This window comes from Quercus robur, chromosome 9 (genome assembly GCF_932294415.1).
Source record: "Quercus robur chromosome 9, dhQueRobu3.1, whole genome shotgun sequence".
Taxonomy (NCBI): domain Eukaryota; kingdom Viridiplantae; phylum Streptophyta; class Magnoliopsida; order Fagales; family Fagaceae; genus Quercus; species Quercus robur.
The window spans coordinates 4,941,229-4,966,550 of record NC_065542.1 but is presented as its reverse complement, the minus strand read 5'-3'; the positions used below and the strand labels follow the sequence as shown (position 1 = coordinate 4,966,550).

The following is a 25,322-nucleotide window of genomic DNA, read 5'->3' as shown; positions in this document are numbered from 1 at the left end:
ACTTTTATGTGATCAAATGTCTGGTTATACATGTTGGACGCCTTTGGGTGGTGTTTTATCTCCTTCTTTGCTTGAATTAAAATATCTAAATTACTTGGACCAAAGCCACAACTATTTCCAAGAAATTCCCATCCCAAATTTCATTGGTTCTCTCAATAAGTTTACTTACCTTAATCTCTCAAATAAAAAGAAGTTGTATTAGGTTTAGGGTTAGTGCCGTGGAGGAATAATTCAAATTTATTATTTTATAGAGTCTAAAATGAAGTAGGAAATACATTAAAGTAAAAAACCTAAAATAAAAAAGAAAAAGAAAATAGTGATGATGTGGAAAATTGTGGGAGTTTCAGAGGCTTCGGTTATATATATATATATATATATATATATATATAGATGATCAGTTTAATTTAGCCATTTGTGTATTTTTTAATTTAAATATTTATATTATGATTTCTCAAACTTTTTTGTATATGTATGTGTGTGTGTATATAGATGTACATATATTCTTTAAAAAATATATATATAACAAATATAATTTTTTTATTTGACCTTGCAATTTGACTGATGACTTACTAGTTAAACTGGTAACCTAGTGACCCAGCTCATAGGCTGGCCCATGTTCAGGTGGGTTTAATAACTATAATGATTGCAATTGTTGAAAAGTATATTTCACATATTTTTCTTGTCTGTCAAGTTTTACAAAGTCCTTAAATAGGCCTCTAAGTCTGTAAACGTTTTTGATAGACTATTATTAATAAAATACAGGCTTTTTGTTGAATTCTTTCTCTAGTAGATTCTAGTTTATCACCTTGTGGATTTAAAGAACCCCTCGTGGATTTGAGGTTCACTACCCAAAAACTAACATTTTAGGTTCTGTTCATCAAAGAGGGCATTGTGTGTGCTTTCTTTAGACTTCTATGACATCAATTAGTAATAGAGCCTTGACTTATCCTGGCCTGGTGGCTGACGTATGAGACGGTAGCAATTTCGATGACAGAAAACTTAGCAAGTATTACGTGACATACAGTTAGCACTCATAAATATCTTTGCCAGGATACCGTTGTTGGAACATGGAAACAATAGGGATAACTGTCGCAAAGACATAACTCATGGGCAACCTATTGGTAAGCAAATTTCATATAAACCTTATAGAAGAATTGCAAGTTTTAATAGTTATTTTTATAAAGATGATTTTCTTAATTAGTTACTGGATCTAGAGGATTTATTTGACTATGAGAATATTTGTGATGAGAAAAAAAATTAAACTTGCTTTGTATAAACTTAGTGGATATGCCTTATATTGGTGGGAACGATTACAATCTAATAGAACCCAACAAGGTGAAGACAAAATTCGTTCATGGCCAAAGATGAAAAAGATGCTTGCTATCAACTTTTATCCTTTGGATTGTGATGAACTTTTGTCGTATACAAAACAAGATTATTATTGGCCAAAACTTTCATACTTGAATTGTTTTGAAGAGCCATATATTCCACCATTAAAGGAAGAATTGCATGTTGAAGAAATTATTGTTCTTGAAGATTATGTAGAAGTCAAAGAACAAAATATAGAGATTTTTGAAGAAATTAATAAAGGTCTTGTTATGGAAGAAGATCTTAAAATCAAGAAAATACCAAAATATAGAGATTTTTATGTAATTTATTATTTTTGGTATTTTTATGTAATTTGTTATGGAAGAAAATCCTAAAATACCAAAAATAATAAATTACAATAATTAAATAGTAAATTGTATCCTACATCAGGAGAGAGAAATGATGTGATGTAAGGGAAGGAGAGAGAAAAAGTGATTTTGGCAATGGTATTGTCAAAGCTCCCCAACTGAACTGACCTAACCGATTGTTTTGATTGAAACAAGGATAAATTTTTTTTTTTTTTTTTTGAATTTTGGCAATGCTATTGTTGAAATAGGAGGAGAGAGGAGAGAGAAAAGAATTGAATTATGGGAATCTCATTGCCACAATTCAACTTAAAATTTGTTTTTTTCCTCTCATCATATTTTCACACAAGAAATAAGAATCTCTTCAACTTTTCATTTTAATATATTTTTTATGTACCTCTCTGTGTTGCAACTGTATTTTTTTTTGGCAACTGTGTTGAGATGGGGAGAATGAGAACTAAAAATATAAGAGGCGGGGGGATCATAATATGCAGAGGAGTCACACACTCACACCTATTCTTCATAGACGATGGTCACTTTTTTTTAGGCTATAGAAGGGGAATGTATTTACTTCTGATTAATACAAAATTTGTTAAAATTTAATCTAAAATATTTTTTAGATAATAACAATTTATTGAGTAGTATAACATTAATAAATATTTGAGGGGTTAATTATAATTTTAATAATGGGATTTTATTTAAATTTTATTTTTTTATTTTTTTGCCTGAGTAAAAGTTGAGGGGATTTGACCACCACATTTCTAATAAAACATATAGGTGAAATGGCATTGGACCAGATGGCTATTAGTTTTTATGTAAACACCTTCATTTACCTCTTCTAATTTTCCTTAAGATTATGGTAAGTGGCTCAAGAGAATTTATTTATTATTTTTTAAAAAGTTCAAGGACAAAAAGTATAATGTTTCCAATGATTATGGGGAAAAAAAACGTTTTTTTTTTTTTTTTTTTTTTTTTTTTTTTTTTTTTTTTTTTTTTTTTTTTTTTAAAGCTTAGGAGTTAGGAACAAAAATTGAATGTCATTCAAACTTTAAGAACGAAAACACCATTTTAGCATAATATGTGTAATTTTTTTAATAAGTGCTTAAGAGTATTCACATCTGATTCCTGAAGTGCTAAAAACTTAGCATTTAACACCCCCAAAATGCTACAAGTGTTTTGGCTAAATATTGCTTAAACATGAGTTTATGGGCTTTATGTGTTTAAATATTGAAATATCTCCTAATTTTAGCTGTCTACTGGTTGTTTCTTAAGGTGAAGAACTTTTACTTTAAAGGGGAGCCTTTTAGATTTAGTATTTGGTGTTTGGAATTTCGGTAATGAATTTGGTGCTCAATCACCAAAAATGCTATATTACCATTCCAAACACTAAAAAAATAGCGTTTGCCCAAAAAAAAAAAAAGTTGCCAAATATATTTAGATTTAATATATGGGATAAAGCAAGTTTTTTTGGTGTTTGGAATGCTAATATAGCATTTTTTGGTAATTGAGCACCCCTAATGTGAATGCTCTTATTATATACATTATAATATTATATTTTATGCAAAACTTTTCAATCATATTGCATGTGTTTGTGGCCAACTGAGGATATTCCTATCTTATATCTTTATGCCAAACTTTTCATACATATTGCATGTGTTTGTGACTTATTGAGGATGATATTTACTCAATGCACTAATTTTACGCAAATCCCTAATAAATCAACTGCAAAACAAGACATGAAAGGTGAATTTATTGATCAAAATCACGTTATAAAAATTGTTATAATGTAAACAATGAATAAGAATCTTGTGCGACATATAAAAAGGGAAAAAAAATTGTACTTGCTAAGTAGATAGCATTATTCATTTAAAAAAAAAATAGATAACATTATTGACCCTATAAATTAAGCACAATCAATCAAAAAAACAAAAAACAAAAAAGAAAAGAAGCAAAAGCACTCGATATCCTTGTTTTTGTAATACTTTTTATATAATAATAACTTGGAAGGAACCTCATAATATATTAACTTGAAAAGAAGATAAAAAAGAATGGTTATAATACGAATATCCTTTCTTTTTCTATTACTATAATGTCATATTGATTCATTGCATCTAATCATATGCATGATCCTAACAAATCATTTAACCAAAAAAATCAAAAGTAGAAATTATCATGTTGTGCAACATGCACATAAAGAAATAATAATAATAATAACAAAAATAAAATAAAATAAAAAAACTTTGTATGTGGCAACTTCCAAGTAAACCACCATTATTCTTCTCAAAAAAGAAAAAGTAAAAGTAAACCACCATTATCGTGGAGTTTCATTCCTTTTTAGCCTGTGGGCCGTTGTGGCAGAAAAGACTTGTCATTTCGGACTGGAGTTTCGTAGAATGCCTCTGCTACGTTCACCAAGTATTTATTTTTAATCATTTTTATTAGGGTAAATTGTAAATTACACCCCTAAAGTTTATGAATAGTTAGATTTTACACCTTGAAGTTATAGAATTTATATTTTACCTCATGACATTTGGGGGTGTTTGGATTTTACACCATGACATTTCAGAATTTGGATTTTATCCCTTATATTTTAGGGGTACACTTTAAAGTTTCAGAATTTGGAGGTGTAAAATCTAAACATTCCCTAACTTTAGGAGGCAAAATTCAAATTCTAAAATGTTAAGGTGTAAAATCCAATCACCTTAAAATTTAGGGGATAAAGTCTAAAGTTTGAAACTTCAGAATGTAAAATCTAAATACTCTCAAACTTTAGGGGTGCAATTTCCAATTTACCTCTATTATTATTATTATTATTATTATTATTATTATTATTATTATTATTATCATTATTCGGAGTTAAGTATTCTATGGAATGAGCTTTGTTGACTTGGCTGGTGAAAGAAACATAAAGTATCAACTGCTTTTGCAAAAGCCATATTATCTTGAAAGCATTATAATAGAATTTGCAAATAGGATTAATTGTAATAGAAGTTGTGAGTATGTGATTATGATAGAACAGAAAAATAGTATTAATCGTATAAAACACACCCTGAATTAGGGGTATTTGTATTTTGCAATCAAAACTATGAAAATTTGCAATTTAATTTTTTTATTCTTTTTTTATTTTTTTTTATTTTTTTTTATGAATGAAATTTGCAATTATAACCTTAATTTTATCATAATAAATCATATAAATAATACCCTATATCATCCTTTTTTTAAAAATTATTTATTATAGATAAAATGAGATTTTAATTTATGACATCCATTATATAATAATTTACTCCCTACTATCAAATTAAGGCCCAAATTAAGTGGTTTTTATGATTTTTGTTGTTGTTGTTGTTAGATTCAATCCAGGTCCCTCATTTGATAAATAAATAAAAACTTTGATAGCTTTTTACTTTATGCTTAGTAAGTCTAATATATTAGTTTGCTTGTTTCTCTCTCTCTCTCTCTCTCTCTCTCTCTCTCTCTCTATATATATATATATATATAGAGAGAGAGAGAGAGAGAGAGAGAGAGAGAGAAATACGTATACATTTTTTAGGTTTAGAAATAAGTATGGAATATTATAAATAGGAGATTGTAAATGAGATTCTAATCAGAATATCAGCATTAATGACTATCTTTTTTTAACCGTTGGATATACTTAAATCCAATGATTTAGAAAATGTGTAACTCTTTAGAGTTATACTTGGTGTAACTTGACCCATATATATATATATATATATATGTATATATTGAAAGCTCAATTAGTGTGAAAACACTAATGCTTGTTTAGATCCTCAATTTTAAATTACGACATAATTGTTTTTACTCTAACTTATCTAAATGCAAAACAAGGGTAAATAAGGGCCTATTTGGTAAGAGTATTCTTGAGTTACCTGTGGTTTGGTTGAAATTTAAATTACCTACCTGTGGTTTGGAATTTTACACTTTATCCACCTAAGGTTAGCTCAGTTAGATTTCCATAACCCACATTGTTAAAAACAAAGCTAAATATGTAATTTTACTCAACTTTTATTTCTCTCTCCTCCAAAAATATAAAAATACATAAAAATACAAGATCAAATAAGATAAAAAATAATCTAGTGGAACACTTGCATCATGGAATTTCAAAACACAATTAGACAACTTAAATTTGGTGGATAAAGTATCAAATTTCAGTCAAACCATAGATGAATAAGTTGTAATTTGCCGTAAAAGGAATGAAACTCATCAGTCTAGTCATGGCATTGGCAACTTCCATGAAAAAGGGGAACCCAAAATAGAAAAGAAAAAAGAGGACAATCATTCAAAGAAATGACGTGACAATGATGAATTGTATGATTATTTTAAACGGACCAAAGGAAAGATCTTTTTTTTTTTTTTTTTTTTTTGATAGGACCAAAGGAAAGATCTTTAGAATTGTTTAATGCTACAGCAATTTTTAATGATACTTATATGATTTTTGTCACTAAGTTTATTTTTACTTCTAATCTAATTAACAAATTGGACTTAAAACTGGTTAATAGATGTTTTAACAAGGATCTAAAATCCAACAAAATACATTGCATAATTGATCTTATTAAACACGTTAGTAATTTGGCTAATTAAAATCAACTACATGCTTCTTCTCCAAAAAAAAAAAAAAAAAAAAAAAAAAAAAAAAAAAATCAACTGCGTGGTGTATTTTTTTAACTAATTGCCACCACTTCTCAGATGATTAAGTAAATGAGGATATACAAGAAAGATAAATATACTTCTAGGCAATTTCAATATATCGTACCTCACTACCAGGTTCTTTATTCTCACATCATTCCTTCGTAAGGTTATTTTGGATGGTTAATTATGGAGGACTACTTTCCATAAATTTTTTTTTTTTTTTTTTTTTTTGGTAGTTAATGGCAGATGTGATTCTGATAATGTGATTAATTCATGGCTTAACTAGTGTATATAACACCACTAAGGCATGGGAGAATGCGTGAGTTGTTGAATCCGAACCTTACACGTGTAGCAGCTGTGAGGGAAGGGAGAGTACGTGTTGGCTAAGAGATTTTGTATTTTGTTTTTCATTATTTATTTACAGGAAGATTTTTTTTAAAGGACTCGGTAGTTTACATTCAAATCTAAGGATAGAATAGGAAAAATAAATAATTCATTTAAGATTCCTAAGAATAAACCAAACATTATCATCTCACATTCCTAGGAATCTTAAAATATTCCTAATGAAATCAAACATAAGAATAGCTACATTCCTAGGCATTCAGATTGCAATGAATCACATTCCTAGGAATCTGGATGTTAGGAGTAATGTGGATTCCCTCGTACCAAACGCCACCTAAAGGCGTGTCTGCCTTGGAAAGGAAGTGAGATTTACGCTTGACACGGAACTCAAGCACTCACCAAAAAGGGACATGGTGACATTTTAGGGTTAGAGGCTATGAGGACACTCCTTATTGGTTGAATGCACAATGAGTCACCTCAGGGACACGTGTACCAATCACAGTACTCTTGATGTCCATCTCAATATCCAAGACTTGTCTCCCAAGCAGTGACAAAGCTACCTACCTACAGGTCCCAGTGCCACATTGGCATAGTTCTTATTCCTTAGTTAGCTGATAATATCAAAGGTGTGAAAAGATCCAAATGAGAGAATATGATGACTTGACCCCTGTCCTTTGTACGTAGCCATATTCCTCAGAGTATAGGATGAACATGCAGCTGTGCTATTAGGGCAAGAGCCCAAGTAAATATTTTGAGATGAAAGTAGAGAGTTGATAGGAGAGAAAGGCAACTTCATTGTAAATTGACTTCTTTTTCACACATAATACAAGCTAAGCTGAGCAAGAATGTTATGTTCTTGGTCAAATCGTGGTTTTTTATCCCTTCTCTAGGATTTTCCACGTACATCCTGTATTGTTTTGATAATCAGTTTCTTTGTCTTGTTTAAATGTGCATCTTTTTCATGTTCTATCATCACTTTCTTTATTTCTTGTTTGAGTGTCATGTCAAAACTTGCATATATTCGAGCTTTCTCATGTAGATGTACTGTTAGATAACTGATTTCACTTTCATAAATAAGCTCAAATCTAACTTGCACGTGTATATATATGAATTATATTATTTATTTTATTATATATCTTTAAGTGTATCCATGCATATGCATGGGGTTACAAGCTAGTTAATGATAATAATAATAGATGAAAGGATCACATTAACAATAATGGCAAACTTAGAGGCAAAATCATTCCTCAAAAAAAAAAAAAAAAAAAAAATAATAGAGGCAAAATCAATAAAAATTGAAAGTCTAGGTATCAAAATAATAACTGTCTAAAATGAACTTTTAATCTATTTTCAAAGCGTTCGGTGAGTGCGTTTTTGGTCATGTTCCCACTTAAGCACCTATAAATGCTTCTCCCACGTCGCCAAGAATTTAATACCGCGAATGATTCTGAAACATTGATACAGAAAGTAGAAGTTCTAATAAAGCTTTTCCCAAGTTCCATTCTCTCTTTTTCCTTTAAAAAAAAAAAAAAAATCCATTCTCTTTTAGTACTCCCTTTTCCATGATCACGCCATAGGTTGAGTTTCCAATGGCTTCCATGTGCACTCAAAAAGCCTGTACATCCTTCTCATCGTCATCTTCTTCTAATCCTCTATGGAAATATGATGTTTTTCTTAGTTTCTATGGTGAGGACACCCGGAAGAATTTTACGGATCATCTATATGCTACTTTGAAACAAAAAGGTATTAACACTTATAGAGATAATGAAAATCTTGAGCAAGGAAAACCCATTGCTTCTGGGCTCATGAAAGCAATAGAAGAATCCAAGTATGCAATTATCGTTCTCTCAAAAAACTATGCTTTTTCAAAGTGGTTCTTGAATGAACTTGTTAAAATTCTTGAATGCATGAAAGACAAGGAGCTGAAAGTTCTGCCCGTTTTCTACCACGTAAATCCCTCTGATGTTGGGAATCAGAGGGAGACTTTTGGGAAAGCATGTCTCAAGCATGAAGAAGATCGCAAGGTTAGCATAGAACAGATACAAAAGTGGAGAACTGCACTAAAAGAAGTGAGCAAGATCCGCGGATGGCATTTGTTGGATAGGTAAGATTCTACCTTTTCTTCTGGTCATATCATCAATGATTTGGATAACTTCTGAAAAATTATTTTAGTTTTATTCTAATTATTTGAAAGATTATTCTGCACTAGAAGCGTCGATTAGACAGACTAATAAACGATCAGATTTTTTTTTTCTTATCTAATTGTGTTGAAATATGTCCATAGCATACAAGAATTTTCTCCTTTTATTTTCTTATAATTTTCTGAACTAATCTCACCATTCACAATCACAACTCTCAAAACCCATTCAAATTCAACGGGCCGCAACCCATCCCACAGCCAAACCCACAATCTCCACTAGCAAACCAACGCCAATCTCCACTGGAAAATCTAATGCCGATCTCCACAAGTAAACCAGTAAACAAGAGAGAGAGAGGGGGAAGAGAGAAAGAGAGGTCTGAGAGAGGGAAGAGAGAAGAGAGTTTTTTGAGAGAGAAGAGAGAGGTGAGACATATTGAGAAACAGAGAGGAGAGAGAGAAGAGATATTGAGAGACAGATGAGAGAATATTGAATAAAAAAAAGTAATTAGTTTTAGAATTTGTGACTCTACGCTTCTATCACAGTCAAATTTTTTGGTATTCTACGCATCTGATTTAGAGCCATTTTTCATGTTTGGTGTGCTTAAGCCAAAAATTTGATATTTATTAATGCCAAAAATAAATTAATATGTTCGGTTTGTTTGGCACAATTGGTGTTAGTACTCTATGAGCATTTACCATTTACATTAAACTAGCCAAAAATTTAGCTTTTAGCACTTTAAAAAACTATTTTATCTATTTTAACATATCATTTTACTCTATACCCTACATCAAATAATCTATTTTTACATACAACTCATTAAAATAATATAAACAAACCGAACATATTAATTTATTTATAACCTCTCCCTCTCTCTTTTCTCTTTTCTTCTCCAACCTATGAAAATAAATGAATTAAATAATTGAAGTATCATGCTATAATGGTTTGGTACTAGTAATAGATCACTGTAGCGTGTTGCTGAATTTTTAGCTTTAGCATCTTTGATATAGCATGTACTTTGGTGTTTGAAGTGCTAAAAATAGTTTTTTTAGTTGTTTTACAATCACCACTCTGAATGATCTAACACGATTAATATATACTTTGTTTTTCTAAATTTTATTCTAGGATCCAATCCAATAACAATGAAAACAAAATTAATTAACAAACATACACACATATAAAGAATTCAAAAATTTATGTGGTTTAGCAATATGCTTAACTTTGTGGGTGACAACAAACATAAGCATATTATTTCATGGGTCTTTATATGGAGGGAGAGTCTATTTCATGGGTAATCTTTTATTTCATGGATTAGACAATGTACAAAGTGTCATGTCATTTAAAATTTTAAATGACATGGCACTTGATATACCTTTTGTTGTGAAAATGTTTACACAAGATTAAAGAGAAGAGAGAAGAGAGAAATCAATACAGAAAACTTATGTGGTTTGGTAGTTGTCCTTTGTCCACGATAGTGAGCAGCTAATGATCTATTATATAAGGGCTACAATAATGTTTAAAAAATATATAGAAACCCTACCCAGTTCAAATTCCTAAAATACCCTTAATAATTAAAATATGGCTCACTTTGTTCTACGAATAATGCTTGAGATACAAACTATTTTACAAAAAATTTTACAAATTGTTGATGTGGTGAGTGATTATTAGTAAATGAAAAAGTGATATTAATAGTGGGTCTAGATAAAAACTAATAAGAGGTTGGTCACATCAACATTTTGTAAAAATATTGTAAAATAGTTTTTAGCTGTAGCATTACTCTTGTTCCACTCTACTTGCTTCACCCTTAAGGCCCCTAAGCTAGTGGCCTAGAACCAAATATAAGCCAACATTCATGAGCAGACAAGCACTCTACCAATAATTATAGGGTCATGCTAACGAGTGCCCTTAGAACACCTATTAACAATCTATTTTAGGAAAGTTTTGACATCACTTTTATGGGAAATGAAAAAACTGTCAAAACATTAATTGTTTTTTTTTCCCATAAAAACTTTTTTTAACTGGATTCTTAACCAGTGTCTTAAGGGCACTTGTTAGCATTTTCCATAATTATATAGACAAAATTATTAATAATTAATGGCTTAGTGCACATTTAAGAGAACAAATTATTAATAATTTTACCTTATAGGAGAGATTTGAGGAGGTCATTTTGCATTAATTAATTAATGTAGCAGTTTATATGAAAAAAACTCATTTTATAATCTTATTGCTAGCCTTTCAACTTATGAACTTAATGATAATGGGATATTTTTGGAGGTTATTTTTTCTTCTTTAGTGTTTTAAGCCATCTAGTGTAATGTCAAGGAAATATTTTTGGGATTTATTTTTAATTAGTCCTTTAATAAGTAATTTAAGGGTCTTGAAATAATGTAATGTCAATTAAATTTTTTTGTAGGATTCAAAAAAAAAAATTAAAAATTTTGAAAGATTTTTTTTAATTACTAGTGTACTATAAGTCTATAATGCTAACGGAATATTTTTAGCATATTCGTTTTATTTTTTATTTTTTGGTTTGAAGCTATGTAGAGTATATTGCCAAGAAATGTTATTAATACCATTTTGGAGCCCGTTTTGGTTTGTCCAGTGGAATGGAATATTTCGGTACCGGTCGATTTTGGCGTACCGTTTCAGGGTGTTTCAGGGTTCCTAAAAAACAATTTATATATATTCTTGTAGAATATAAAATTGTCAATTCTAATAAATAAATAACTAAATATCAAATAATACAAATCATTTAGTCTTAACTCTTAAGTCTTAAACATCAATATAACATCACACAATAAGAACATTTAACATTGATTTAACATAATATTACTCCTCCTCCTCATCATCATCCATGAGAAAATGATCAAATTCATCATCAAAAGAACTCCCACAAGAACCACTAGCACCCATTGGAAGATTTGTCAAGCCATGTCCATTGTTGTTGTCATCATCATCATCGTCATCAACATCAATAGTTTCAAGTTTAGTATCCTCTTCCACATTCACTAGGGGTGCTGGTTCATTAAGACAATCCCAATTTATGTCATCTGGATTAAGAAGTGCAGGTTCTTCAGCCACCCAATCTCCCATCAAGTCAATGTTATCCAAGCTTATAGGATCCAATGCATACTTATTCCTTTGAATGTTCCTACTAATGAGAATATTAAACATTAGTAACATTTTATAAATTATAATTATTTGAAAGTACATTTCATTTACATATGAGTAACGATTATAAATTTACCTTTCTCGAAGCCTTAAATTATAATGGACAAAGACCAAATCATTTACTCGTTTATGTTCCAATCTATTTCTCTTCTTTGAGTGAACATATTCAAATGTGCTCCAATTTCTCTCACAACCAGTTGCACTACAACATTGACTTAGCACACGAATGGCAAATGATTGTAAGTCTGGAGCTCCAAGTCCAAATTGCTCCCACCATGAAACTACAATAACAAATAAAAATGTAAAATAAGCATTGCTCATGTAATCTTACAATGACAACTATAAAGGATAAATAGACATATTGAAAGGAAATACTATTAAATTGTTAATGTTTACCTGGATTTAGTCTTTCTCGTGGTGGATTGCTAGTGATGTGCCAAAGTCACCAATTGACTTTTTGTACTCATCAAGTTGTGAACTTATTTTGTCTTGAATGTCAGGATTGGGAACCAACCTCATTAGGGTGCTTAGCAACCCTCTTTGAACTTCATTTTGCCTTTTAAATGAAGGCCTAAAGTAAATTGCAGGGTTAAGAAAGCAACATGTTGCATGCAAAGGACTATGAAGTTGCTTGTCCCATCTAGCATCAATAACTCTAATATAATGTCCATACAAAGAAACTTTGTTCTTCAACCTTCTTTTTATTTCCTCTTTTACTTTGTCCATTGCTTCATACAAGTACCCCATAGTAGGTTTCTCATCCCCATCAACAAGACAAAGTACTCTAACTAAAGGCTCACTAACTTTCACTATGTTCCTGCATTGAGACCAAAATGAATAATCTTCCAAAACAATTTTACTTATCTCCTTCCCAATGGCAGTCTTAGCATGGGGGCATGAAAGCCATTTATCACAAGTGAACAATTATCTAAGCTCTTTTTTGAACCTTAGCATGCTCTGTAGACTTAAGAAGTTAGTGGCAAACCTTGTAATTGCAGGACGACATAACTCTCTTCCATTTGTAAAATCTTGCTTCATCAAGTCTAAAACAACTCCATGGTTGTAAATGAACTTTGTTATCTTTTTTGCCTTCTTAATTGCTTCACCAACAAGAGGGAACCACTTAGGATTAGCAATATTCTCCAATATCAAGTCTATGCAATGAGATGCACAAGGAGACCAAAATAAAGTACCATACTTCTGCTGTAATTTTTTTCCAGCTTTTTTATAGGCAGAAGCATTATCTGTAATCAATTGGACAATATATTCCACACCAATTTCTTAAAAAACAGAATCAAATATATTGAACAAAGTTTCAGCATCCTTTATAAGGCCTGAAGTGTCAATAGATTTCAAGAACATGGCACCCCTTGGACAATACACCAAAAAATTCATTATTGGTTGTTGTTTTTGATTTGTCCACCCATTAGACATCACTGAACAGCCATATACTTTCCAATCATTTTTTATATCTAACAAAAAATCATTAACTTTATGGACAACATTTTTCAAAAGGGGTCCCCTCAACTTATAAAAAGAAGGTCCCTTAAATCCCGGCCCAATAGCAGCAATGGAATCTATCATAGGTTGATAATAGGGTGACTGAGATGCATAAAAGGGTACATTAGAATGATACCACCATCTTGCCACATTCATTTTTGCATTATCTATCATTGCTTTTGTAGCCAAAGCACTTCTTATAGAGGGTTGAGCACCGGGGGTTGTTCTAGGAGCAAAATAACTCTTAATTTTCTTCTTTCCTCTTATTTGACCCATATCAGTGTCAACATCCTTTCCCCTAGATTTTCGTTTACCTAATGTTTGAGGGGGACTCTTTTCAACAACCCTAACCTCATCCTCCTCCTCATCAACATCATATGGGTTCCCAATTTCTGATTGAATCCTCTTTTTAGTTTGTTTAGATTTTTTCAAGTCTTCAATCATTTGTTCAATTTGAAACCTAATATCAGATGAAACCTTTTTACATGGTTCAACTTAACCTCTAATCCCAGCAAGATGATACTTAAGTCTAGTAATACCACCCCCTTTAATCAACTTATTACAATGCAAACATATAGTGTTATTTTTTGCGTTAGGCACTGCACGGGCATGAGCCCATGCGGGATCCTCTGAACTATGATGAACCATAGTTTACTGTTCAATGAAATGAAATGAAATTCAATCAAATGCATGAAGTGAATGAAGTTAATGAACAAACAAATCACATATCTTAAATTCTTAACTCTTACGTCCTAAGTTAGTAAGTTCTTAAATCTTAACCACAAAACAAATCATAAGAAAAAAAAATTATAATTTGGCTGAAGCTTGAATCCGAGAGAGTGAGAGTAGAGAAAGAATACTTGATTTGGATGTTCAATCTGAGAGAGTGAGAGAGTCAGAGACAGATGAGTATGAGAGACTGAGAGAGCACAACACAGAGCCAATGAAATGAGAGAGCACAACACAATGAGCACAGAGACTCCACAGAGAGCACGATGGCAGTGAGTGAGGGATTTGAGAGTGAAAGAATGAAAGAAAAGAACAGATTTGAGATTAGGTCTTTTAGTAAAGTCCAAAACGGTGTCGTTTGGACCTTTACTGTTTTTTTTTTTTTTAATAATAGGCCAAATCTTGTATCAGCCGAAATTGACCGGAATGGTCCAAAACTGCCTGAAATCTGACTCGAGGTGGAACGGGGGGTATTCTAGTACCGGTTTGCATACTGGTATGAAAAATTTCGGCTGTTCCAGCCGGAACGGAACGATATTAATAACAATGTTGCCAAGGAAATATTTTTGGGATTTATTATTATTATTTTATTTTTATAATTAATCCTTTAATAAGACACTTAAGGTTCTCCAATTAATGTAATGTCCATTTAAAATTTATGTAAGATTCATCAAAAATTTAAATTTTTTGTAAGATTATTTTTTAATTACTCGTGTACTATAATGCTAACGGAATATTAGATCCAAGGGTAAAAAAACACTTATAGTAATGTTATTATTGTTTTTTAGAAATTAGTGATTTAGGCATTAAATCTTCTTATTAAAGGAAAAAAAGAGTAATGTTAGGATCGCAACTTTCCTCAAAACTTTTGCCACAACTTACTCACATGTCAAGTCATGAGTGGTGGAGTAAAAGTGGTGGGTCCACAACTACACTACTCACGACTTGTCACGTGAGCAAGTTGTGGTCTTTCTCATCATCATCTTCTTCCTCTCTCTCACATCATCTTCTTGCTATCAGTCCCCCCCCCCCCCCCTCCCCCACCCCCAAAAAAAAAAAAAAAAAAAAAAAATCTTCTTGCTATCGTGCAAACTAATGGTAAAGGAAGCAAGACAGAGGATGATTGTACATTTAGCTACTTAGGTTTGCCGTGACTTTCATTGTAGAAGTCGGCAATTAAATTGTTATTTTGGAGTGTGGCAAGCATTGGAGGAGGGTGTGGGCCATATCATGGAGGACATTAATTAAACTTCAACTCCAAGGTTGTGGTCCTTGGAGTGTTTGTTGATTTTCCAAAGACAAATAGCGCCACCAATGTACTAACCTATTTAATTGCTTGGAGTGTCTGTTGCTTTGCATATATAGATGTAAGAGAGCCCATCTTTTTAAAGAGTTTTCAAGGGCCATGGTAGGAGGTGATGATATGGTTGAGAGATAGTGTTGACTGTTGTTACAGCACTAATTTTTTAAATTGACTTTGGCCATGAGTGTTTTTTATCCTTCGAAATTCTTGGCCTCAACAATTATCCTCTAAAACAATTGACTTATGACTTTTGCCATGTATACTACTAAAAAATAAATGGAGGAGACCAAAAACTATTTAGTGCAAGAAGAAAGAAGTGAGAGAGGATGAAAGGAAGCAAATGATGATGTAGAGGAGAGTGTGAGAGTTAATGCTGTTATTTATTTCTTTTTTTTCCTTTAATAAGAATAATTAATGCCTAAATCACTAATTTCTAGAGAACAATAATGACATTACTATGAGTGTTTTTTCACTCTTAGATCTAATAATAATGTCCAAAAAATGTGTAACTCTTGTGAAACTACACAAGATGTAACTTGAACACATCTTTATAAAAAAAAAAAAGTATATATATTGTGTATAGTAAATGGATTGAGGTATACATAGAATACCTTCCATATTATATATTTATGTAAGATAATTGTAGGTGTTTTCTTAGATAAATAAAATCAATTGTTTAATTGTTTGTTTTTTTTATTACATCTAAACAGTAGTTTACACTTTGTTACTCACAATTTTCTTTTATATAAATTTGTTAATAACTAATTTATATAAAAAAAAAATCTAAACTATTGCTAAATCTTCTGTTCCAAGTTCCAACTATGTTGAACCCCTAAAAAGGCTTTAAAACGTGAAAGAGAGATGGTTAGAAAATTTAGTTCATAATAAATTAAAAATATTTAAATGCAATGAAAGAACATAAGATACAACTTAATAGAGTTAAATGTTAATTTGTTCAAGTGGCGAGCCAGAGAATTTGTCTTGGGGGCCACGCTAAACATAAAATATATATAACTTATTATTTCCAATTAAAAATATGTTCATTGAATAAAATTCATCTATTATAATTTCTATAGTGAGTTTTCTTTTTTCTAAAAAAATATATATATATATATATATAGTGAAATTCTTAAAATATTTTATTTGTGATATAAATTACTAGATTACCTACTAAATTGAATAAAAAAATTTCAATGAAACCTATAAAATCTTCTAAAATACAAATGACCTAAAACTTTATCTGATACAATTAAGAAGAAGCTATATAAAATGAAATCAAGTTAAAAAGGTGCATTTTCTTTAAAATCACTAGGCCATTTAGCCATTTTTTTAAATTTATTTTAAGACTATTGAGTGAGCCTACTCAAATTAGGGGAGGAGGAATTGCTATTTTAATGGGGGAAGCCTTTAAAAAGTTCTAAAGGCATATAGACTATAGTCTATAGAGTGTCTCATACCGTTTGTAAAGGATGCAATTATTATAAGGAAAAATAATTCAATTTTTTTCCTGGATTTAGTAATATAAGATGTTTTAGGGTCTGTTTGAGTCCGCTTATTTTGCATAATTGAACACTTTTTGCTGAAAGTACTGTAGATAAAGGTAAAAGTTAGCTAAAATAGTACAGTGGGACCCATAAATAATACCTAAAAGTGCAGTGAGGCCCATGAATAGTAGCAAAAATAAGTTGAATAGTTTCTTTCTAGAAACACAGGCCCTAACATGCAATGGGTCTATAACTCCCAATAGTCCTGTTTTCTCTCTAGAGAAGAAGAAATTGAACTTGCACGCAACAACAAGAAAGTGAAGGTTATACATCACGTAGACTTTAGATTCAGCAATGGAGAGGGGGCATCCTCACAAGAAAAAAATGGAAACAAAGACTTCTCATCAGTCTTGGAGAAGGGTCCCTAGTTTATTGGAGAGCACTTCCTATCCATAAAACCATGGGAGCCTAACTTTAAGCCATTAGCAGCAAATGTGGCATCCATTGTAGTTTGGATTAGACTCTCGAAGCTTCCAATCGAATACTATGATGTGGAAGTGCTTAAGCAAATTGGAAAGTCCATTGGGAATGTCTTGAGGATAGATACCCATACGGCTTCTGAGTCCAGGGGAAGGTATGCTAGATTATGCATTCAAGTGGATGTTGAGAAGCCACTGACCTCTTCACTTATCATCGGAGGAATATAGCAGCCTATTAGCTATGAAGGCATACATAAAATTTCTCATGTGAGTGGATTGGCCACCAGAGAGATGCATGTTCGTTCTTGGTATGCTCCACCTTGCCGAAGAAGGGAGAGGAAGATGTCATGCAGTGGGATCAGGAAGGGACAACATGCAAGAAGCATGATTCAGGGCCCTACAGGCATAAGTTAGGAGAGGACACATTGTAAGAGAGTATTGATAGTACGCATGTAGAGGGTAGCTATGGACTATGGGTAGTGGTGACAAGGAAAAGGAGTGGGAATAATAGTCCAAAAAAGGTTAGTGCCTACGCTAGCTCAGCTTTGTACAAAAATGATAGAATTGGTTATTTAAATGGTGCTCTAGCTAAGACAAGGACCACCAGTAAAGCCACGGGGGCTGAGTTAGCCCAAAAAAGAGATGGGAAAAGGAAGGCTGGACCTTTAATTATAGGCAAGAGCTTTAGTGGGCTTGAGGGCTTAGGCCAGGACATTGAAACGAATAGAATGGGGTTTTTATCAAAGCCTAAGGGTGCAGAATCTGTAAAGGGCAAGAAGGTAATTGCCCGTTCAATGGCTTCAGCAAACTTAGCCAATAGTTTGTCTAAAGAAGTGTAGAACCAGCCGCCACTCCCAAACCAAAAGCAAGGAAGCTTTGCTTTTTCTTTGAATCATGATGTCCAACCAATTTTTAAGTCACAATTTCACTTCTCAGCCTCACAAGGGGATGAGATGGGCCATAAATCTAGAGGGCTCAGTGGTGGAGATTCCGGAGATAGTCATTGCGGAGATTCGAGCAAATCCAACTCATTGATGTGTTGGTTCAACCAAAGCTGAAGAAAGCATGGAATTTCATATTTCCACTAATAGAAATGATTGCAAAGGAGGGGACCCTTCCACTGACAGACCCATTGTGGGGGGAGATTCCAAATCCTTGGTGGATATTTCTGTCAGATGATCTGTTACTGAAGGAGGAACGACGAGTGGTTTGGGAGACAAACCCACATATATCCCTAACTCCATTCCTTTGCAAGGTGAACTCGTTGGAGAAGCTAACAGAGAGGAGAATGCTTGAAACCATGTCGATCTCAACCAACATCATGAGCAGCAGAAACTCCACGAAGCTCCTCTAGATCTTTCAGCCAACTCTGGAGTTTAGTTTGTACTCCATTTCACACAAGATGGAAGTGGGAGTTATAGACCATTGTCTCACCTTAATGCTAGGAAAGGGTTAGACAAAGGAGATGATTCGACAGATGTGATGGAATTTAAGGGAGGAAGCGAAATGCCAAACTCAAATTGAAGAATGCCCCACTCCTTACCATCATCTCATCATGAATATCATAGTGTGGAATAGCAAGGGCGTGCTAAAGCCCAATTTTCAGAACCATGTTCAGGAGCTGACTCGATTGCATGATCCAACCATTTTTGTTGTGATGGAGACTCGGCTTAGCGGTGAAAGAGCGAAAGAAATCACAGATAGGCTGCCATTTGATGGTGCAATACATGTTGACACAATTTGGTATGCTGGAGGATTGTGGGTGTTATGGAACTTTGAGAAAGCAGAGGTAGCTCAGCTTGCGAACATAGAGCAGGAGATTCATGGATCAGTTAAGGTTTGTAGCTCAGACTTAACCTGGATTTTTTCTACTATTTATGTTAGTCCTAGGGAGGCTAAAAGGTTTATTTTATGGAATAATTTGGTTAGAGTAGCAGATTCTCATAGTTTACCTTGGGTTATTGCTGGGGATTTTAATGAACCCCTCATTAACAATGATAAGCTTGGTGGTAGAAATGTTAATGTGAATAGGTCTTTGCCCTTTAAGAAGTGTTTAGACAGGTGTAACATGATTGATCTGGGATTTTTGGGACCAAGGTTTACCAAGACGAATTGCAGAGGCATTGAAGATCTCATCCAAGAAAGGATTGATAATTTTTTTGTAAACCTAGGGTGGTATAGTCTGTTTCCTGAAGCCAGGGTTACCCATCTCACTTGATGTCACTTTGACCACTACCCTGTGCTATTGGAATCTCAGCCCAGGCCTGCTCTTTTCTTGGAAAGACCATTCAAATTTCAAAGTTTTTGGGTTTCAGATCTAACTTTTCCTTCTATGGTCTCTAATGCATGGAAAATCTCTACCCCTCTCCCGGAAGCTATTGAAAGTTTTTCCAAGAGTGCTGACCATTGGAACAGAACTCACTTTGGAAATATCTTTTGGAAAAAGAGGAAGCTTATGGCCAGATTGAATGGGATTTAGTGTTCTCTCGCCCTATGCCTTTTGAGTTTTCTGATTGAGTTGGAAAAGAAACTTCAAATGGAGTTGGATTTGGTTCTCACTTAGGAGGAGGAACTGTGGGCATTAAAATCCAGAATTAATTTGATGATCTTTGGAGATCGGAACACTTCGTTCTACCATTTGTCTGCTATTGTGAGAAGAAAAAGGAATAAGATCCTGGCTATTAAGAATAGTGTTGGCAATTGGCTGCTGATGAGAGGGAGCTAATGGATTACATTAGGAAGAGTTTCATAGAGCTTTACACCACCTCCCATAATCAATCCAATTGGAATCCGACTCTTCCTTCTAAATGGCAGCCAGCCCTGACTGAGGAAGAACATGGCAGTTTGGAAATGGAGTTGAATGATGAGGAAAATAAAGCAGTGCTTTGGTCTTTGAAAGCATCCAAAGCTCCGGGCCGGATGGCCTTCATGCGGGTTTCTTTTATCGGTTTTGGCTACTTGTTGGAGGTTCAGTCAAAGATGAAGTTAAAAGGATATTTGGGGAGAAGGGAATTCCAGATTACTTGAACAAGACACTCATAACTCTTATTCCTAAAATCCTTGGGCCTGAGACTATTGGGAGTTATAGACCCATTAGTTTATGCAATACAATTTACAAAATGGTCAAAAAGATCATAGTGGCCAGATTGAGGCCGTTTCTAAGCAAGCTAGTGTCCCCTTTCCAAACAGCCTTTGTGCAAGGTAGAAGGGGGATGGATAACGCAATTATTGTGCAGGAACTAAACCACACCATCAGTCGGAAAAAAGGAAGGGTTAGGTACATGGCGATAAAAATTGACCTTGAGAAAGCTTACGACAAGTTGGAGTGGAGCTTCATTAAAGACACCTTGAGATGAGTGAACTTGCTTGAAAGCCTGACCGATATCATCATGAGTTGTCTCCACTATCTCCACCTCAATCCTTTTTAATGGGGGCTACCTTAAGGGATTTTTCCCAACAAGAGGACAAGGGGACCCTTTCTCCCCTTATCTACTTATACTCTGTATGGATTACCTTGGGCAACTTATTGAAGAAAAATGTGAAGCTAAGCTTTGGACCCCGATGACAGCTTCAAGAGGAGGACCTGCCTTCTCCCATCTATTCTTTGCCAATAACCTTGTGTTGTTTGCCAAGGTAAACCATATCAGTTGTCTAGCTATTACAAAGGTATTAGACTGTTTTTGCACTAGATTTGGATAGACGGTTAATTAGTCAAAATCGAAGGTCTACTTCTCTCCAAATGTGGATAGAGATACATGAGAAGCCTTGGGGGGTATTCTTGGCTTTAGGACTACTCTTGCTATAGGAAAATATCTCAGAATCCCTATCAAAAGCCCAAGTTCATCTAGCCAAGATTTCAACTTCGTTTTGGATAGAGTGAAGCAAAAATTGGTAGGATGGAAGGCGAATCTACTTTCCTTAGCGGGAAGAGCTATTTTGGTTCAAGCTTCCTCAATAGCCATACCTGTGTATGCTATGTAATGTACTTATCTCCCCAACAAGATTCTAGAAGGAATAGACCGGGTGAATAAGAATTTCCTTTGGGGAACCACTGACCAAGTTAAAAGGATGCATTGGGTTAGTTGGAGCAAGATAACAAGACCAAAAGCTGAAAGTGGTTTGGGTTTGCAAACGGTCAAGGGTAAAAATATTACCCTATTAGCAAAATTGAATTGGAGATTTCATACGAAGGGTGAAGCCTTATGGGCTAGAGTACTAAAGAATAAATATTGTTCCCAGTTAAGAGTGAGATCAAGAAACCAAGATAAGCTTCCTTGCTCTCGAATTTGGACTGGAATGAAGAAAGGGAAGAATGTGTTCAAACTAGGTACAAGGTGGATGTTAGGGAGAAATAGCCAGTTGAGATTCTGGTTTGATAATTGGTCGAACCAAGTTCCATTAAGGCAGGTGATATAAGGGCCTTTGCCCTTAGCTAGTGAGGAGGACAAAGTGGGGGATGTGTTCACAAACCTTGGGTGCAATTAGGATGAGATTCCTTTTGAGTTTCTACCTAACAATAGAAAGGAAATACAAGCAACTCTGATCTCCATAGTAGCTAATAGACAAGATAAGCTAATCTGGATGGGAGGAAAACATGGAGATTTTGATTTATGGAGTGCTTACAAACTTGCTATGGACCTTGGTCCACCTCAGCCTTTTCATGGTAGTTAGGTTTGGTCCATCAAAACCCTCCCTAGAATCCAAATCTTTATGGAAGTGCTGCCATAACAGTATTGGTGTCCAAGAGTGCCTGGTTGCGAGGGGTATGGAAATGGAGACTTGCTACCCTTTATATCGTGGTGGTATCGAATCCATTGAGCAAGCACTTAGAAGATGTCCTATTATTGCCACGGTTTGGAATGCACTAGGAATAATCAATAATAACGGGTCTTTCTTTGATCAAAATTTTCACTCTTGGTTAGTCATGAACTGTACCACAGAGAAATTTGGTCCTTAAGGGCTGCCGTGGAAGGCATTATTTCCTTTTGCGGTATGGATGATCTGGGACAACAGGAATCAAGTGGTTTTCAAAAACAAAAACTCAAACCTGAACCTTTCTAAGCTAATAATGCAAAGAGTAAGGGAGTACTATCATTTTGCATATAGTCCCAAGGAAGCAGAAACATGGGTTGTTAAGGCAATCAGAAGGGAAAAACCAGCTAGAAGGTGGGTGAAGCTAAACACTGACAGTTCATCCTTAGGTAATCCTAGGTTGGCAGGTGGTGGAGGTCTAATTTGAGATGAGAATGGTGAATGGAAATTGGGTTTTGCTAGAAATATAGGCATCACCACCAGTTTTCAAGCTGAGTTATGGGCCCTCTGCGACGGTCTTTCGCTATGTGTTGATAGGAATTTTTCTACTGTTGAAGTTGATTTAGATGCTAAATCTGTCATTGATGTTCTGACTTCCCCATCTTGTTCTAACAATTTGACTCTCCCTCTGGTGGATGATTGTAGGCTGTTGGCTACCAAAATTCCCCAGATCAAATTTAATCATTGCTATTGAGAAGCAAATAGAAGCACTGATAAGCTAGCTAGGTTGGGAGTTGTCCAAGATAGCTATTTTGAGATTTTTACCCGTTCGCCTGTGGATGTAGTTAGAACTCTTAACTGAGTCAGATGGTTTATACTTAAACAGGGTGTGCCCTAAGACCTTGTATTCAGTTTTGTTGCTATAATGAATTTCATGCTTTACCATGATGGTTGCTTAATTTTTCTGAAGTTTAAAAGGTTCTTAGATTTTTTTTTTAAACCTATAAGTTTATATTTGTGACAAATTAAATCCTATATATTTAATTGTTTCAATTTAACCTCCACATTTTCATTAATGTGACAATCAAAACCTTTATTCTCGCCACTTTCTAGTATTTTTTTTTTATTTTAAAACAAGGGTGATGTTTTAAGTACTCTAAAGTGTTTTTCCCTTTTTGATAAATCTCTCTCTCTCTCTCTCTCTCCATGGGAATGAAAGTGTAGAGGTGTTTAAATTGACACAATTAAAATAGAGGGTTAATTTTGTCTTTTTTTATTAGTTTAAATAGTGATAATTACAATATGTTGTTAACTTGCAGCTAGAACCCTTTTCCCCCTCGACCTTTGTGCATGAGAAAGTGTCAATTCAACTATAAGGCCCTTGGCTTAAGCATGAAAGGACAAGTTATTTTATTATTATTATTTTTTGCCTTTCTTCATCTTCGGGTTGTTTTGACTGGTAATAGCATTCGCATCAGTTCGTGCAAAAATTCCTGTCTATTTTAGCGTAAGAACCTAATTTTTATTTTTTACATATTCAGTTTTCAAAAAACCACAAATTAGATTATCTATTTTGCACTAAATTTCGTTAAAATATCAATTTTTCTTGATTTTTTAATTGTTTTTTATTTTTATTTTTTACATACAACAATTACCATTCACTCTCTTTCTTTATCCTCAAGATACGTAAAGAAATAATAAAAAACTAAAGACAAAATGAACAGTGCCATTACAAATTTACACGATTACTATAACAAACTTTAAATTTATACAATTATACACTCACTGAGTCATTTTTAAATGCGTAAATTTTACACATTTTTCTAATACTCTAAAACATGGCTCGTATTTTTCTACTGAAGCAAAATATCTTACATTTAATGTTGTTTTGTCTCTTTGTGGCTAGCACCCTTGTCTCATCAAAATTATTTTTTATTTTTTAATACAGTCACGAATCAGAAGATATTCAGGAAATCACAAAAAACATATTTGATGAATTGAATCATGAAATCCCAAATGATCATGAGCACCTTTTTGGTATAAACTCACGTGTGAAGGAGATGATGAACTTATTTAGTACAATGTCAGATGCTGTGCACTTCATAGGGATTTGGGGGATGCCAGGGATTGGTAAAACCACTCTAGCACTTGCCATTTATGGTAGAATTTGTCATCAATTTGAAGCTAGCTGCCTTATTCATGATGTTAGAGAAACAGTTGAAAAAGAAAAAGCTGGTCTAGTTAATTTACAAAAACAACTTCTTTTTAAGACCTTGAAGGTAAAAGAAGAAAACATATGGGACTATCATGAGGGGATCAAAGTCATAAAGACTAGACTATCCAATAAGAAGGTTCTTATTGTTATTGATGATGTTGACAAAGTTGAACAACTACAAGCATTAGCAGGGAGCTGTGATTGGTTTGGCTTAGGGAGTAGGATCATTATCACAAGTAAAGATAAGCACTTGCTAATAAGGCATCACCGGGATACTATTGTACATAGGGCAAATGGATTAGATAATGATGAAGCCTTGGAACTCTTCAGTTGGATTGTGTTTAACCAAACCTATCCTAAAAAAGATTTTGAGGATTTGTCCAATGGTTTTGTGAAGTATGCTAATGGGCTTCCTATAGCTCTTAAAGTTATAAGTTCCTCCTTGATTGATAGACCAAGAGAGGTATGGGAAGATTACCTACATCAATTAGAAGAAATCCCTGAAGGAGAAATTCTTGATAAACTTGAAATAAGTTATAGGGGATTGAATGAAATAGAGCAAAATCTATTTTTGGATATTGCATGTTTCTTCAAAGGGGAGGATAAAAATCGAGTGGCACACATAGAAGGTTTTGGTTGCGAGAAGAATATAAAAACTCTCGAGGACAAATCTCTCATTGCCATTTTAGGGGGAAAATTATGGCTGCATGATTTAATACAAGAGATGGGTTGGAGAATTGTTCGTCGTGAATCACCTCAAGAGCCTGGAAGACACAGTAGGTTGTGGTTTTGTAAGGATGTGTTTCATGTGCTAAAGGAAAATACGGTAAGCAGACATAAACTTAGAGAAGTGTGTATTTATGTAATTCTAGCAATTTTTTGCTATATC

At 33.5% G+C, this 25,322-nt stretch overlaps 1 protein-coding gene across 4 annotated transcripts in view; it reads left to right on the top strand.

Moving 5' to 3' along the window:
• The window catches only part of LOC126698178 (TMV resistance protein N-like), a 124,534-nt gene that overhangs the window by 95,544 nt on the left and 3,668 nt on the right, over positions 1-25,322 (top strand). For 3 of the 4 annotated variants that reach the window (XM_050395207.1, XM_050395206.1, XM_050395205.1), the window contains exons 1-2: positions 8,110-8,766; positions 24,167-25,259. The exons of the other annotated variant lie outside the window; for it this stretch is intronic. In XM_050395207.1, coding sequence (XP_050251164.1) covers positions 8,252-8,766; positions 24,167-25,259 — 1,608 coding nt within the window. In that variant the 5' untranslated portion in view covers positions 8,110-8,251. Of the gene's footprint in view, positions 1-8,109; positions 8,767-24,166; positions 25,260-25,322 lie in introns of those variants that run through there. 4 annotated transcript variants of the gene reach the window in all.